This window comes from Stegostoma tigrinum, chromosome 7 (genome assembly GCF_030684315.1).
Source record: "Stegostoma tigrinum isolate sSteTig4 chromosome 7, sSteTig4.hap1, whole genome shotgun sequence".
Classification (NCBI taxonomy): Eukaryota; Metazoa; Chordata; class Chondrichthyes; order Orectolobiformes; family Stegostomatidae; genus Stegostoma; species Stegostoma tigrinum.
Window position 1 is genome coordinate 25,920,868 of NC_081360.1, and position 17,121 is coordinate 25,937,988.

General features: G+C 42.7%; 1 protein-coding gene across 2 annotated transcripts in view; it reads right to left on the reverse strand.

Annotated features, from left to right (window-relative positions):
• The window catches only part of col6a3 (collagen, type VI, alpha 3), a 179,726-nt gene that overhangs the window by 142,962 nt on the left and 19,643 nt on the right, over positions 1–17,121 (reverse strand). For both annotated transcript variants that reach the window (XM_059647118.1, XM_059647117.1), the window contains exons 2-3: positions 11,339–11,448; positions 3,002–3,586 (exon numbers count right to left, since the gene is read on the reverse strand). In XM_059647118.1, coding sequence (XP_059503101.1) covers positions 3,002–3,586; positions 11,339–11,448 — 695 coding nt within the window. The remainder of the gene's footprint in view (positions 1–3,001; positions 3,587–11,338; positions 11,449–17,121) is intronic.

The window sequence follows — 17,121 nt, forward strand, 5'->3', positions numbered from 1 at the left end:
ATGGGAATTCTTGGAGGCCTAGTTCTCCACCAAGAAGACCATCAATAAACACATAGAATTAGACCCTATATATACACCACTGCAAAGAAAAACCAGAAATGAGGCAATTAACTAACACAGACCCCAGAGTTTAAACAGCAAGTGGGGAAATAGAACAACACTTCATTGGAGGCTGCATTGATGATGTTACCCAGCAGGTTAATGAAATATCTGCAAACTAATGAACCAGCTCAGTGAGCGAACCATCCACAGTATCCACAACCCGAGCTACAAATTTACTCAAGAATGTTAAGTGTTGGACTATTAGTACTTAAAATTGATGAGACACCAGGACTCAATGAAATGCATCCCGTGATATTGAAGAAAATGAGTGAAAGTTGCAAGAACACTAGCCATAATTTTTCAGTCCTCCCTACACATAAGAAGGTGTCAGAAAACTGGAGAATTGTGAATATGCCAGCCTTGCTCAAAAATGTTAGGATAAGTCGAGCAATTACAAATCAGTCTGTATGCCTTCAGTCATTGGAAAGCTTCTAGAAACTATTATTCAGGATAGAATTAACAATCACATGGAATAAAGGTGGCTTGATATGAGAAGTCAGCATGGAATTCCAAAAGGGAAATCACGTTCATCTAACTTGTTGGATTTTTTTGAAGAGGTAACAGAGAGGGTCAGTGATGGTAGTTGATATGCTGTACATAAGCTTTGAGAAAGCGTTTGATACAGGGCTACACAACAGACTTGTAAGAAAAGTTATAACTCGTGGAATAGAAAGGACTGTTGCAACATTATACACAATCAGCTGAGTGGTAGGAAACTGAACGTGGTGATCAATGGATATTTTTTGGACTTGAGGAAAATTTGTGATAGAGTTCCACAAGTGTTGCTACTAGGATCTTGTTTTTCTGATGTATATTAATGATCTAGATCTTGGTGTGCAGGAGACAAAGCCAGAGTTTGCAGATGATATAAAACTTGGGAGTGGTATAAAATATGAGGGGGACAGGGTAAAACTTGAAAGCGGCATAAAAATTGCTTGAGAATGCAGATAGGTGGCAGATAAATTTCTATGCAGAGAAGTGTAACATGATACATTTTGGTAGGAAGAACATGGGCAAGCAATATAATATAAAGGGTGAAATTCAAAAGGAAGGGGAAGTCCAGAAAGACCAGGATGTACATGCACACAGATCAATGAATGTGGCTAGACAGGTGAAAGGAGAAATTAATAAAACATGCAGTATTCTGGACATTATTAGTTGATGCATGGAGTACAAGTGCAAGGAGGTGGTTTTGAATTTATATAAGATACTAGTTATATCTCGGCTGAATTATTAGTTCTAAGTGTCATGATATAGGAAGGATATGAATGCATTGGTGAGTGTAGATTTAAAGTGATTTACAGAAGGAAATAATGTCCATAAGTATGTGAAAATGCAGGAGAATGTCACTAAGTCACAACACTCATATTGATTGGTCTAGACACAATGAGCCAGATGGTTTCATCCATTCTGTGACACAGGATGTTATCCAGCGGCATGTCAAGAAGATCATCCCAGACCCCAGCCTATCACTTGATGCCAGCACCACATTGAATTGGCCCTGAGGCAAGTCATGGAATCATAAATATCACAGAACTCCTACAATGTAGAAGCAGGCCATTTCGCCCATCAGGTCAACACCAACCCTCGGAAGAGCTTCCCACCCAGACTTACCCTTAATCACTGTAACCCTGCATCCACCATAGCCAGCCCTCCCGACCGACTCATACCTGGACACTATGGGCAACTTAGCATGGCCAATCCACCTGACATGCACGTCTCTTGACTGGAGAATCCAAAGAAAACCCACGCAGACACGAGGAGAATGTGCAAATTCTACACACACAGTGGAATCGAAGCCAGGTCCCAAGCACTGTGAGTCAGCAGCACTAACTACTGAGACATCATGTTGCCCTGCATGCACTGCCCAATAACACAACTAATGATCACAGCAACATATCTGAGCCTCCCACCCTGTATATCTGCCAATCCAATTATTAGGAAGGATAATCTCCCAGCACATATACGTTTACTAATGATTACTAAGAACTACCTGAGTTAATCATTCGGGGATAGTCTTTTATAAGTATCTCATGACTTGAATTTCATATGATGTAAAAGAAAATATTCAGGATATCAACCTATTTTCACCTTTTTTTCAATTCTGACAATATACAGCTAGCCCTCCCAGCTGCATGCTGCTCCAGGAGCAGAGAACTAGCATTTATAGCCACACAAGTTTACAGAGATATTAAACTAAATTCAAAATGCAAAATCCAGATGCAGAGGAAGGCGCAGCCAAAGCAGGTAGTAAAATATTAACGATCTGAATGCTGACCCTAGCCCACCTTTAACCTATCTGATTCTGGTAAAAGGGCTGGGCACCCAACCTGCACCCAAGAGGCAAGTTAACAGCTCAAACTCCTTACAAAGGACGTCATTCTCTGATTTAAGCTGATTTGCAGTTCTTGCAACCAGTGACATAACTGGTTCTACTTGACCCTCAAAGGTTCTGGCCACTTGTTCCCCCATAAAAACTATAAACCGACCCCACACCATCCCCAGCCCTGTCAAACAAAATATCCACTCTTACAATCCAACTCCAGGACAGGGCAACAGGGCAGCTCAGACACCACGGGATCAGCGACAACCTTCTCTCACGGGGATCGGACCCCTGGCCCAGCTTGTAGATCAAATCTACCTACGCCTGTGGCCTCTCCCAGATTACTTAGAAAAACCCCGTGCCTAACTGCAGGCTTGTTAGGGATGGTGAAAGCATATGGCCAAAGATAGAAATGCCACAGCATGCAGGCAAACATCATTTTTCATTTGAACTAATATTACTAGCATTTTTTGTCAATATCCATGACTACACTTCCTAATCTATTATCATTTAAAATCCAACAGATGTCTTACTGGTTTTGTGCACACTGTACGAGTAAATTAGACAGACTTTTACCTTCAGTAGGAGGGATTGGTTCATCAACTACAATCATTGCTCTAACTTTAGACAATAACTCTTGTTGAATAGTTTTCAATTCATGGAAGTCTCCCAGTTTCAAAACAGATTCCGGATTAGACACTATCTGTTGTAATTCCGTTGCATCTGCATCCTTGGCTCCAATAGCAATGGGCACGATACCAGCCTGTTTCATCGTATCTGCTGCCCGACCAACGTCGTCGAAGGATTTCCCAGCAGTGATGAGCACCAGGATTTGTGAAGCTCCAGCATCTCCTCTGCTCCCTGCGGATGGACTGAAGACGTTCCTCGTGACATAGTCCAGTGCAGCACCAGTGTTGAGGGGTCTCCCTGTTTTCAGTCTCAGCTTTTTAATTGTGTTTAAAACTGCATCTCGAGTTGAATGAGTGTTGAGGCCAAATTCAAGTCTTGGGTTAGAACTGTACTGCACCACAGCCACTTGATCTCTGTCAGGCCCAATATCAAGCTCCTGGATTATGTTATTAAGAAAATTACGAACATGAAGAAATGACCTTCCCATCCCAGGAGAGCCATCGATTAGGAAGACAATGTCTCTCTTCTTGGCTGCAGAAATTCAACATTAAATACGTCTCAATAAGATAAGGTGCTCATTAAGAAAACTATCTTAAACATTTTGAAGAACAGTAGACTCTGAATAGACAAATTCAACTTATGCTTATTTACAAACATTTTCATTCACTAAGGTTTTCAAGTAGATTTGTAGCTCGGGTTGTGGACGTTATGGTTGGTTGGCCCCCCGAGCTGGTTCATTGTTTCGCAGACGTTTCAATACCCTACTGGGTAACATCATCAGTGCAGCATCCGGTGAAGCGCTGTTGTGTTTTCCTGCCTGGTATTTAAACTCTGGGGCCTATTAAGTTTGATTACTCACTTCCTGTTTTCCTTTGCAATGGAGTATATATAGGAACTTTCTCTATGTGTTTGTTCATGGCCTTCTTAGTGGAGAACCGGGCCTCTAGGGATTCTTGTGCTTATCTGTGTTTCACCTTTTCTAGGATCCTGGTGTTGTCCCAATCGAACTAGTGGTTTTCCTTATCCATGTAGATGGAGATGAGTGAGTACTGGTCGTGTCTTTTTGTTGCTAGCTGGTGTTCATATACTCTAATGGCCAATTTTCTTCCTGTCTGTCCAACGTAATGTCTGTCACATTCTTTGCAAGGAATTTTGTATGTATTGTTGGTTCTGTCCACAGTGGGTAGTGGGTCTTGGTTCGGATTAGCAGTTGGCATTGAGTTGATATGGGTTTGTGTGCTACTCTGATGCCCAGTGGTCATAGGAGCCAAACCCAATGCCAACTGCCAACCCAAACCAAAGACCCCTTAAGCACGATGGACAGAACCAATATTACATGTAAAATTCCTTGCAAAGACTGTGACAGACATTATATTGGACAGACAGAAAGAAAATTGGCCACAAGGGCGGCACAGTGGCTCAGTGGTTAATACTGTTGCCTCACAGTGCCAGGGACCTAGGTTCGATTTCACCCTCTGGCGACTGTCTGTGTGGAGCTTGTACATTCTCCTCGTGTCTGAGTTGGCTTCCTCCGGGTGCTCTGGTTTCCTCCCCCAAGTCCGAAGATGTGCACGTTAGGTGGATTGGCCATGCTAAATTGCTTGTAGAGTTCAGGGATGTGTAGATTAGATGGGGTATAGGGGGATGGGTCTGGGTGGGATGTTCTTTGTGTTGGTGTGGACTTGTCGGGCCGAAGGGCTTGTTTCCACAGTCTAGGAATTCTATGATTGAAGGGTACATGAACACCAATTAGCAAGGGAAAGGCATGACCGATACCCACTCATGTCCATCCACATGGATAAGGGAAATCACCAGTTCAATAGGGACAACACTAGGATCCTGGGACAGGCCAAATATAGACAAGCACAGGAATTCCTAGAGGCCTGGTTCTCCACTAAGAAGGCTATCAATAAACACATAGAGATAGACCCTGAAGATATGCCACTGCAAAGGAAAGACAGAAGTGAGTATTCAATCTCAATGGACACCTGAGTTTAAATACCAAGCAGGAAAACACAACAGCGCTTCATCAGAGGCTGCACTGATGGTGTTACCCAGCAGGGTAATGAAATGTCTGCTGAACAATGATCCAGCTCGGCGAGCCAACCAAACACAACATTTTCATTCAGTTTATATAATAACATTTTCATCTCCACCACTGTAGCTTTGGAGAGTAGAGAGCATCACTTGCAGAGTTTAACAGTTGAAAATCTAACGAAAATTTGCTGGGGAGGAGAAAGAAAGCATTGATTTCTGTCGCCAATAACTTCCGAGAAGATATTTCGTTTCATTTATGAAGATCTTAAAGTAGATCAAGCAATTAGCTACAAAAACTAAGTCAAGTTGGTTATATACATAAACTGATTATAAAAGGGTTATATAAGAATGGCATGCAACGATTGTTTCACGACTCCAGCAAGTCTGAACTTCTGGAGAAATGTCTTCATTCAACATATCCTAGTCTTTAGAATTCTCTCTCTTGGGGAGCTTTAGCTGCTTGGTCATTAAGTAAACTCAAAACAAATATCAACTGATTTTTGGATGTAAAATGATTCAAGAGATATGGGAATGGTGTTGGAAGGTAGAGCTGGGAGTGAATGGTTAGCTATAATCTTATTAAATGGCAATTCAAACTCAAAGACTTAAATGTATCTAATTCTGCATCCATTTCTTATATTTATATACTTGCAGCCTGTACAGAGTTTGACCTTATTTCATCAAAACATCTCTAATGTAACTGCTCAACCACAGCATCTCCTCCATTGTCAATCATAGCATCTCTCATCCTGGTTGACCTGTCGGGCAGAACCTTTATCTCTATTCCCTTAAGTCTACAGGACATGGACTTATTGTGGATAATGGATTTAATTATTTGATCACCATCTCTGACTCAAACGCAAAAAGAACTAGATGGTCCTGCTCACTACTTCGACATTACACTGGACTGCAGGAAGAACTTCCAGCTTCCCCTCTCCACAGCAAATCATTTTTGACATCCTTTTTTCTTGATTCTTCTTTCTTCACATCCGAGTAAACAAAGGTCACAGATTTCTTGCTAGGATTGAGATCATCGAATCAGCTTTCTATCACATTCTGTTACAGTGACAAAGTAAAACTATCGGTCATTCTCCTTCTCAAACTGCAATGTCTGATACAGTTGACCACGCCATTCTCCTGAAATGCATATCCACTGTCGTCAATGTGAATGCAATTACATGTAACTGGTTCTATTATTAACTATCTAAACATTGCGGTAAAATTATCTTTCAATTGCTATTCTTTTACTCCTGGACTATTACCACTGGTGTCCCCAGTGGTGTGTCCTAGTACCTCTTGTATATCTCATCTACCTACTGGAGTAACAAGTTTGGAAAGACAGCATTAGTTTTCACAACTGAACTGACATCACCCATATTTACCATGCCACCATGTCAAAGAACTCCACAGCTATTTCTATATTGTCATTGCTCATCTGATATTGAGGCCAGATGGTCTGAAAGTTCCCTCAAATAAGTATTAATAAGATGAAAGTCATTGGGCAAAATTTGCTCATATTGAGTTAGAGTTGGTATTTAGCCGAGTGGGATTCAGGGTGTGACAGTTCAGAGTGATTTTTCTCATCCAGTCTTCTGCTTGTCACCTCATTTATTAGGTAACTGGGAACTTGGGCACCCTTACCGTAGAACCATGTGGCCAGTGGGGTACAGGTTCACTCTTGCCTAGGCCTCCTGGTATTCTAGTACCTTGCTAAAGGCCCACCACCTCAGATACTGTAAGCCAGGAAATAGCACTCACAGTCTGGCGCTCGACCTAATCACTGAGGACACTAAACACTGGCCTACAAGCAAGGCCTCTGCTCTGTCAACATCTCTGGACACCATTGTGGACAGAGTGGTGAACAGGTGGGGACAGTCCTTTCACCTGTGGAATACCACAGAAGGGTTCATCATCAGACCAAGACTGCCCGGACACTGGTTTCAGCCCAGGTCACCGCTGCATCCTGGATGAAGCTCTTGGTCTCCAAAAGAATAAGTACCAACATCTTCTTCCTGCTACCTCACAGTCATGAGCCACCCACTCCCTCTAACACTGTACACTCCTCTTACCAAGGCTTATGGACTCAGCTCTCACTATTGCATGTAACACATGCTGCCAGTGACTCTCATCCTCCTCCTGCCCCCTGTGCTTCTGACTACGTCAGTGGGGACATCACTACCTCTCTTGTTTTTACATGATTACTGACTGGATCCTCCATCCAATTCTACCACACTCAATCCCTCCCTTTGTCTCATTGCAAGAAATATTGGCCCTCAGCACTTTGACTGTTACACCTGGAAATCCACAGGCTGTTTATGTTTGACCTACAGCACTGGTGTTGGTCAAGTCCCCAGACCGCAAGGACATGGGTTCCCAGACTCTATCAGGGTCAAGTGCCTGAATCGCCATGGCCATATCCCTGGAATGGAATAAGGTGAGCCCCCCAACTGACTGTGGCAGCACTCAATGAGTGACTGTAATCCCCCTTCACCCCACGAAGGATTATTACTTTCTGATTGTCATGCGTGCTTGTTTGGAATGCTTGCAGTATTTTCTGCAGAGGCTGCCTTACAAGCTGCATTTGTAACATTGATGTACACAGGGCAACATTCCCCCTTGACTGAGTTCTGAAGAAGGATCACTGGATCTGAAACGTTAACTCTGATTTCTCTTCATAGGCCTACTGAGTTTCTCAGCAGTTTCTGTTTTTGATGCCTCCTTGACTGCTCTCCACGCTGATAGACCTTTTTGTCTGTGCTAAAAAAGGCAACGGAAGCTGCAGAGGCTGACAAGTCATAACTAAACACTGAAGACCCTGAGTACTAGGAAAGCAATGTGACCCATACAGAATGTGGCAGCCTGTAGGGTGGTGCTAAAGTCAGTAAGTGTGTGCTATGAAAGGAATGATAAGTATACAGGGGCTGGCAGTCTCCAAGTAAGTGCAACATCAGTGAGCACTAAGAAATCAAGGTAGGAGCCATAAAATGCTTCCTCTGAAGATGGAAGAGATGTGTACCTCTGTGTGCAGGGTGATATGGCAGAAGCATGCAAGACATAGTCATAGTCCCTAAACACCAAAGTTATGAAAGTCTGGTGCTGGGGTTGGTCTGTGAGCAAGCATTACAATGCAATGATTTGCCAATGAAGGGCTGAAGAGGATGGTGGCAATGGAGCATGCAGGGACGTTGTTCTGAAAGTAGAATTGTATTATGGTCTGGACCAACATTCGGTGAGCAGGTGAGCAGGCAGCAAAGTGGGGAGGTAGAACACTTATTGAATAATCAGGACCCGGCAGTCTAATATTAAATTTCAAGTTTTCCATTCCCATCCACCCACTAGCTTCAGGATAGATGTCACTGTGGAGCCATGTTACAACTTAGTCAGAATGTCCTGATTGCTGGATGTTGCAGTCTGCAGCTATCGATAGTGAGGGCAATGAAAAATATGAGCATTTTGATTTTAAATAATCACCTGTTGTTGACAGGCCATGCTTAAAATGCTAATTAAATAAATATACATTTTTTCCCTTTATTTTGCAATTACAAGTAAGTTTTAAGTGTATGATTTAAAAATGAAATGTCTTTTTTACATTAACACAATTACATTCATCAGTTCATTTAATTTTGTTATGTCCTTTAAAAGGTTAATCTTTGGATTTGCTTCAAGACTGTGTCTGAGGACAAAGATACTGTACTGTGGCTGTGTGATTTTTTTTCACAATCCAGCTGTCAAGTTCAAACCCCAACGTGGCTTCTACTGGAAACATTTGCATGAAAGCTGTGGAATTTTTCTAAAAATTGACACCCTTACCCAGCCCGTCCCATCTATAACTCTAAGGGCTGCCTCACTAAAACCAGGGAAGGACAATAAACTTTGTGTTTCAGAGTCACTCACATTCCAAACAAGAACAAAGAATAGTGCGGCCAAGCATTTTATTCTACAGCATTTGAAAAGAAGTTTAAGCTATTGTTGAGAGTTCTGAGTATTTGCAGTTTGCAATCTGAGCCTGTGGATTTTAAAGAATCCCCAAGCAGCACCACATGCGTTAACTGGAAAATGAGTGGAAGGCTGTTTTTTCATGTTGTGAGGACTTAGAAGTTTCCAAGAAGTGAAATGTTGGATCTTCCAAAGATTATTATCAGACTTTCTGCTCCTTTTATGTACTTTTGGCAAGTCTAAAAAGGACTTATATTTATGAACAAATATTTTTAAGTAAAATGATGTACCCAAATCAATACAATTTAAGTCGTTGAAAAATCTGATCTTAAATCATTTGTTGACAATTAGAGAAATATTCAGATTATTTTTAGAAACTGGATTACTTGCTGTTGTAAATTCAATTAAATAAATATATACAAAATGAACTCTTCAGCCCAGTATATCTGTTCTGGCTCTTTGAAAGCACTATTCAATGAATCCAATTCCCCTGTTCTTTCTCCATTGCACTGTTAACTTTTATTTTCAGTATCTATTTCTTTGTTGAAATGTATTTTTGAATCTGTACCCACCAGCTTTTAACATGTGGCATTCCAGATCTTTGCAACTCACTGCGTAAAACAAATGCTCTCAATTCTCTTCTGATTCACTTTTCTGTTGCACTGAATCTATGCCATCCAGGTACTGGCAATTCTATTACTGGAAGCAGTTTCTGTCTTTTTAATAATTACAACAATTTATGGCCTTCAATACCTCAATTCTCATCTGTACCTTCTCAACTTCGAGGAGAACATCCAACTTCTACTTTTCTCCAGCTCTCAGAGTGAACAGAACTTCTGATATGCCTGAAATCTCTTATCATAACATTCTAGTAAATCTCTTCTTCACCCTCCCCTGAACCTTGACATCCTTCTTGAAATGTGGGGTCAGCAACAAACAGTGCAGCAGTACCTCCCCTTCTCAAGAGGTAGTAGGGCAGGTAGCAAGACAGTAATCGGGTGGGTTGGTACCAGGGAGAAACCTACTCCTTTCTGGCCACTAGAGAAAGTAACTTCTGTGCAGGAAAGCCCATGATTGGCTTCGCGACGTGTCACCAGTGACATGCCTTTCTAACTGGCAATGTTGTGGGAATCACCTTATGGGAAGGTGATAGCCTAATGGTACTATCACTGGAATTTTAACCCAGACACTCAGGTAATGTTCTGAGGACCTGGGAGCAAATCCCACTATGGCAGAAGATGGAATTTGAATTCAATAAATAAAAACCGGGAAATAAGAGTCTAATGGTGACCATGAAACCATTGTCAGAAAACCACATCTGGTTCACTAATGTCTTTTTGGGAAAGAAGCTGTCATCCCGGCCTGGTCTGGCCCACATCCGACTCCAGGCGCACAGCAATGTACTTGACCCTTAACTGCCCCCTGGGCAAATGGGGGTGGGCAATAAATGCTGCCTAGCCAGCGATATCCACATCCTGTGAATGAGTAAAACAAAACAAGGTTGAGTAGTAACATTATGGTATTCTGGGGTGTGGGGCCTGGTGGTATTGTGGGCTTTGAGACCTGAAGATAAGGTGAGGCTGGAGCCTGGTGATTTAAATAACTCCACAGAGGCTTGTATCCCATCATCCAATCACCCTTTATTTACACGTGATTAGTACTTGATACTGGCACTACTTCCTCAGAGCCAGCTCTCAGAGTGAACAGAACTTCTGATTCGCCTGTTTATATCTGTCAGCCAGGGCTCCCTGATTGGACCAGGGAATCAGGGAGCTCGTATTCTATGAGGTTCACCTAGCTGACCTCATTACACTCACTACAGTGGTGTTGTGGGATTTAGGGCCTGGTGATGTTGTGGGGAGAAAAGGCAAGTAGTGGAGTTTGAAACCAAACTAAGTAGAAGCATGAAATAGCACCTTTTGGTTAAGGTAGCTGTGGGGCCTCAAACATGGAAGATCGTCAATCTGACACTGAGATTCAGAGGTATTCAGATAGAAGCATTTACCTTTTGAATCCACAAAAAGAAACTACCAGAACTTCCACATTTGTGAAATTTTGAAAGCAGAAGGACAATGGGGTACGCAGTTGCAATCCACCTCCTCGAATTGGATTGTCACCCAGCTCAATATGCGGCTTCATTTGAACCAGAGTTGGACAGATCAGAGACACGTTCGGGTTGGGAATCCTAAGTGCCCTAAACTTGTCTGCCCTTATTGGTTAAAAATTTAGCCCAATGTCTGTGAAACTGTGTCCCACAGTGGGCAGTTGTGATTTGCTATTCACATCTCTGCCTTTAATATTACCTCTTACCTTGCTGAAGGGAATCACCGACAAAGAATGAAAGGATTAGACCAAAGATGGCCAGCGGGGGCATTGTGCGGTACATTTTCGTTGTTGGGTCAAACCATTGGTTGCACCACCTGGAATCAAAGAAAATTTTGGTCACATTGAAAAACCTTGCACAGACCATCTTATGCTCAGCTTTAAAATTGACAATTTTATTTATTTAATCAATTAAGGTTCCCGCTGTTTTGAAATGAAGATTCAACCCATCATTTCAGACCCCGAGTGGTTCTTTCCCAGCATCTGCAATACTCGGCACTGCCTTGTCTGACTTCCTTCCAAAAAACAGAAATCGTTTAGGAGCCAACTGGAACTTTGTGTCTCAAACCCTACACCCTCCAAAGGAGGCAGCTAGCCCATAAAATAAGGCACCATGCCGTTAATGGTTTGTTGGCCGCTGGGCTGCCCACCACTTGCTCAAATTTAATAGGATGGTGGGGGAAGAGAGGACTGCATCCAACTTACATTTTAGCAGGTTGCTCCTTCCAGAGCTGCAAGGAATTGGTTTATCCTTTTCTAGGACTCTTTGCCCACCTGGCCAAGGTCTGCCTGAGATCTCCAAAGATCCATTGTTGAGCCCAGCCCAGCAGTAGGCACTGATCCTGGTCATACTGCTGGTGATGCTGCCAGCATCTGGTCAACGGCTTTCTGAAGCATCACTTTCTCCTGAAGGGGGTGACAGTCTCACCTCAGAACAACTGAAAACTGGCCAGCTGAAAAAATTAAAGCTGGGAAGGTGGTCAGGAGATGATTCGGGCTCTGGGTTGATATAAATGTCTGTCTTAGTCTGCCAAAATCATGTGATCTCTCCCTTGAGGCACACACCCTGTAAGCAGCCATCTTAAGCTTCACTTCAGTGAAGCCCGTGCATTAAACACAGTTCTGTGGAAGGGTCACTGCATCTGATACTTTAACCCTGGTTTCTCTTCACAGATGCTTCCAGACCTGCTGAGGTTATTCAGCAATTTCTGTTTTTGTTTCTGATTTCCAGCATCTGCACTCTGTTTTTGTTTTGTTAAACACAGTGCTGCTCATTTCACTCAAAAAAAGTCTCGTTTCACAAGACCACAAGATATAGGAGCATAATTAGGCCATTTGGCCCATTGAGACTGATCTGCCATTCAATCCTGGCTAATATGCTTCTTAGCCTCATTCTCCTGCATTCTCCCCTTTACCCATGATCTCCTTACTAATGAAGAACCTGCCTACCTCTGTCTTAAAGACACCCAATCATTTAACCTCAGTAACCTTCTACAATATTAAGATCCACAGTTGCATCATGTTCTAGCCGAAGAAATCTCTCCTCACCTCATTTCTAAAGTGCCAACCCTTCTTTCTGAGGTTGTGCCTTTGGACGCTTGTCTCTCCTACTTGTGGAAACATCTTCTCCATATCCACTCTATCCAGGCCACTTAGTATTCTGCTGTCTGACTGTTTCCATTATGAGTAGCAGTCACACCCTCAGCGTTTAATTTAGCCCATTATTTTTTGATTAACTTACACGGTCAGAAACATTTCAAGGCCAGTGGTGCATCAAAATACACCCTGACCATTCACTTATGTTGGGAGGTGATTGTAAATAATTGTTCAAACTAGGTTTAATTTGATCTAGCAAAATGTTTATGATTGAAGGCATCTGCATGTTGAAATATCATCGCAAAAACCCAACAATCCTTCCAAAGTTACTTGTTCATACAATGTTAGCTACAATATATCATGAGATTAAAAAGAACTGATTTATTTGTTCTACAGCAGAGATAATTGCAATCATAGCAAGAAAATCTTATCTTGACCTCAGAAGAGATTGTATGGATGCTCATAGGTCTGGTTTCTGGAATGACTTCCCAGAGTCTGGTTCTGCTACAGTATTCAGCAAATCCAATTTCTCTCTTGTATATTTTCTTATCAACTATAGTACTCAATCTGCTGCCACATTGTTAATCATTCATGGGCAACACAAGCTATATTTAATTACAGCTCTTTCAAAGCAAGTTCTTGGTCCATTGTCGGTTGCTTTTAAGCAGATCCATACAGCTCTCCTTAATATTTGAATTTCTCTCCAACTCGCAAAAATTCTTTTCTTACTCAACAATCAATATTAACTGAGTGAACATTCGTCCATGCATTTCCATAGATTACTTTGAGATATGAGCAGCTGTGGATTTTGTATCGTATTGTGGTATTATAGGATAACAAAAGTGCACAGATAAACATGGACATCCTGGCATAGCTGAAAAAAATAGCCAAATAGGTACAACCAAGTCCATATTAGCCTTCAACAATAAAACATATAATTGAACGTCCTTCTTTGCTCATGGATGTCTTCTGGAAACTTAAGAAAGTTGCAATGCAGCAGTTTGGTACAACATTTAGAAGGCATCGGGATGTGTACATGAGTAAAGGGTTTAGAAGGATGTGGACCAAATGCTGGCATATGTGACCAGATTAATATAGGATACCTGATTAGCATGGATGATTTGGACCAAAGGATCTGTTTCTGTGCAGTACAACCCTATGACTCTATACTGAGTGGCATTCTCAGCCATCTCAGAGGACAATTACGCATCAATGGGGTGGCACGGTGGCTTAGTGGTTAGCATTGCTGCCTCATGGTGCCAGTAACCTGGGTTCAATTCCAGCCTCAGGCAACAGCCTGTGTGGAGTTTGCACATTCTCCCCGTGTGTGCATGGGTTTCCTCCAGGTGCTCCGGTTTCCAACCACATTCCAAATTTGTGCTGAGTAGGTGGCTTGGCCATGCTAAATTGCCCATAGTGCCCAGGGATGCATAGATTAGGTGGGTTAGACATGAGGAAATGCAGGGGTAGGGGAATGGGTCAGGGTGGATGGTCTTCAGAGGGGCAGTGTGGACTTGTTGGACCAAATGGCTTGTTTCCATACAGTAGGGATCCCATGATTCCATGATATGACAGAAGCTCGAAGACACATGTCAGTCAGACTGTGTAAGGGGAATAAGGAAAACTAGTGAACCAGATTTTTTTTATGTCAATCCAGTGGTTTCATGATTACCATTACTGGGAGCACAGTTTTATTCCAAATTTATTAATTAATTGCATTTAAATTCCTTCCAATGCTGCATTGCGATTTAAACTCATGTTGTTAGAGCGTTAGTCAAGAATTCTGGATTACTGTTCCAACGAGTTAACCATTATGCCATCATTTCACTGATGGACATAACTTGAACACAGATGTGTTCGGAACCTATGGAGATTATTTGAAGGTCACTGAATGTGGAGTGCCACCTTGCTCTGTCCAACTTTATAAGTATAAATACCATCTTGACAATAATCGTAAATCAGGATGTGGAAGGGAGAGAGGAACTTGGCAAAATTACAATCCTGTGGGAAATGTTACTGAGCAAAGCAGCAGTAGCTGCGTTGGTGTTAATATTTTGAAATTCCCAAGACTCAGAAAAGGTTCATGGATATTTATGCAGATTAGGTCTTCTTATTTAATGAGGACTGTAAATGCATCAGAAGCAGTGCAACAGAGGGTTGCTAGATTGATATCTGGAATCGACAGATTGTCTCATGAGGACATAGATTGGACAGAACACCTCCGCTCGGTTCGCAATAAACAACTGCACCTCCCAGTCGCAAACCATTTCCACTCCCCCTCCCATTCTTTAGATGACATCTCCATCATGGGCCTCCTGCAGTGCCACAATGATGCCACCCGAAGGTTGCAGGAACAGCAACTCATATTCCACTTGGGAACCCTGCAGCCCAATGGTATCAATGTGGACTTCACCAGCTTCAAAATCTCCCCTTCTCCAACTGCATCCCAAAACCAGCCCAGTTCATCCCCTCCCCCCACTGCACCACACAACCAGCCCAGCTCTTCCCCTACCCCCACTGCATCCCAAAACCAGTCCAACCTGTCCCTGCCTCCCTAACCTGTTCTCCCTCTCACCCATCCCTTCCTCCCACCCCAAGCCGCACCTCCATCTCCTACCTACTAACCTCATCCCACCTCCTTGACCTGTCCGTCTTCCCTCGACTGACCTATCCCCTCCCTACCTCCCCACCTATACTCTCCTCTCCACCTATCTTCTTTACTCTCCATCTTCGGTCCACCTCCCCCTCTCTCCCTATTTATTCCAGAACCCTCACCGCATCCCCCTCTCTGATGAAGGGTCTAGGCCCGGAACGTCAGCTTTTGTGCTCCTGAGATGCTGCTTGGCCTGCTGTGTTCATCCAGCCTCACATTTTATTATCTTGGATTCTCCAGCATCTGCAGTTTCCATTATCACTGAATAGATTGGACAGGCTGGATTTGTTTCCTCTGGAGTTTAGATAAGAAAGGGATGATTTGATTGAAGTGTATAAGATCCTGAATGACAGTGTAGACAAGGAGAGGATGTTTCCTTTCGTGGGTGAGTCCAGAATGAGAAGTTTTAAAATTTGGGGTCATTATTTCAGAGCAGAGATGGGATGTCTTTATTTCTCTCTCAGACAGGGTTGTGTGACTTTGGAACTCAGCTTCAGAAGGCAGTGGAGGTAGTGTGATGAGATATTTTTAAGATTTCTGATGAAGGGTCTAGGCCTGAAATGTCAGTTTTCCTGCTCTTAAGATGCTGTTTGGCCTGCTATGCTCATCCAGCACCACACCTTATTATCTCGGATTCTCCAGCATCTGCAGTTCCCATTATCTCTGATTTTTTAAAGATAGGTTCTTTGTAGGCAAGAGAATCAAGGGTTATTGCGTTAGATGGGAATGTAAAACTTAAAACACCAACAGACTAGCTCTGGCGTAATTGACTGGAGGAGCAGGCTCAAGGGGCCAAATGCACCATTTCCACTCCTATTTCACATGTTTATATGTTTGTAATGTGACTGACCACCTCTCTCAGCCCTGTACCTACCAACGTTCTAACCACTCATGTCCTTTCAAAACTTTCCCCTGTCCGATAGCCCCGCATCTTCCCACTTGACCCATCAGTCAACTGCACCCTGACCTCACTACCCAGCGCTGATTAAATTGTACCACCCATCACCCCTCCTGACCTGCTGACCACCCCACCCCTCCTTCACCACTCACCCAACCCCACCCAAATTCCAACCTCTATTTTGATTTTCCTTCCTGAATCCCCTGTTCATTAATAATGCTAACGGCTCTTTCCTCAGATTCTGTCTCTTCAAGTCTACAGCCTTGAATTAAAAGAAACCCAACACATGACACTATCATCCTTGCAGACTACCAGCACATCTCCAACTTCCCTTTCCACTCAAACTGACTGTGCAGGTTGTTGCCTCAGAAGTTCATAATACCTTCTGCAGAGCTCCATCTTTGAACCCTAACAATTAGATTTCTGTCAAGATCACAGTGCTGAATTGGTGTTTGCCAAAGTCACAAATGTTATCCTATACAATTGTGTTAAAGGCAGGTAATCCTACATTAATGGTTTCTGGCCTTTCCAGTGATCCTCGTATCGCCGGAACAAATAACGTGCTGGATTTTCACAAATTTAATCCAGTTAACTACTGGGAAGAAGCCATTAGTCCAGATTGTATGGACTCTGGATGATGGAAGACTGAGAGGATGACCTTCAATGCCTAGTAGAACACTCTGGGAGTTCTGACACACTGAGCAAATCTCTCAGTGTCCTGGGACTGAGACACTGAGTTAGGTTCATGGACTTTGGACAATTCCAATTTCATACCTGAATAGATACTCAGAAAACTTTTGAACTAGTTCTGGTTTACATCTTGGGTAATTATAAACTCACATC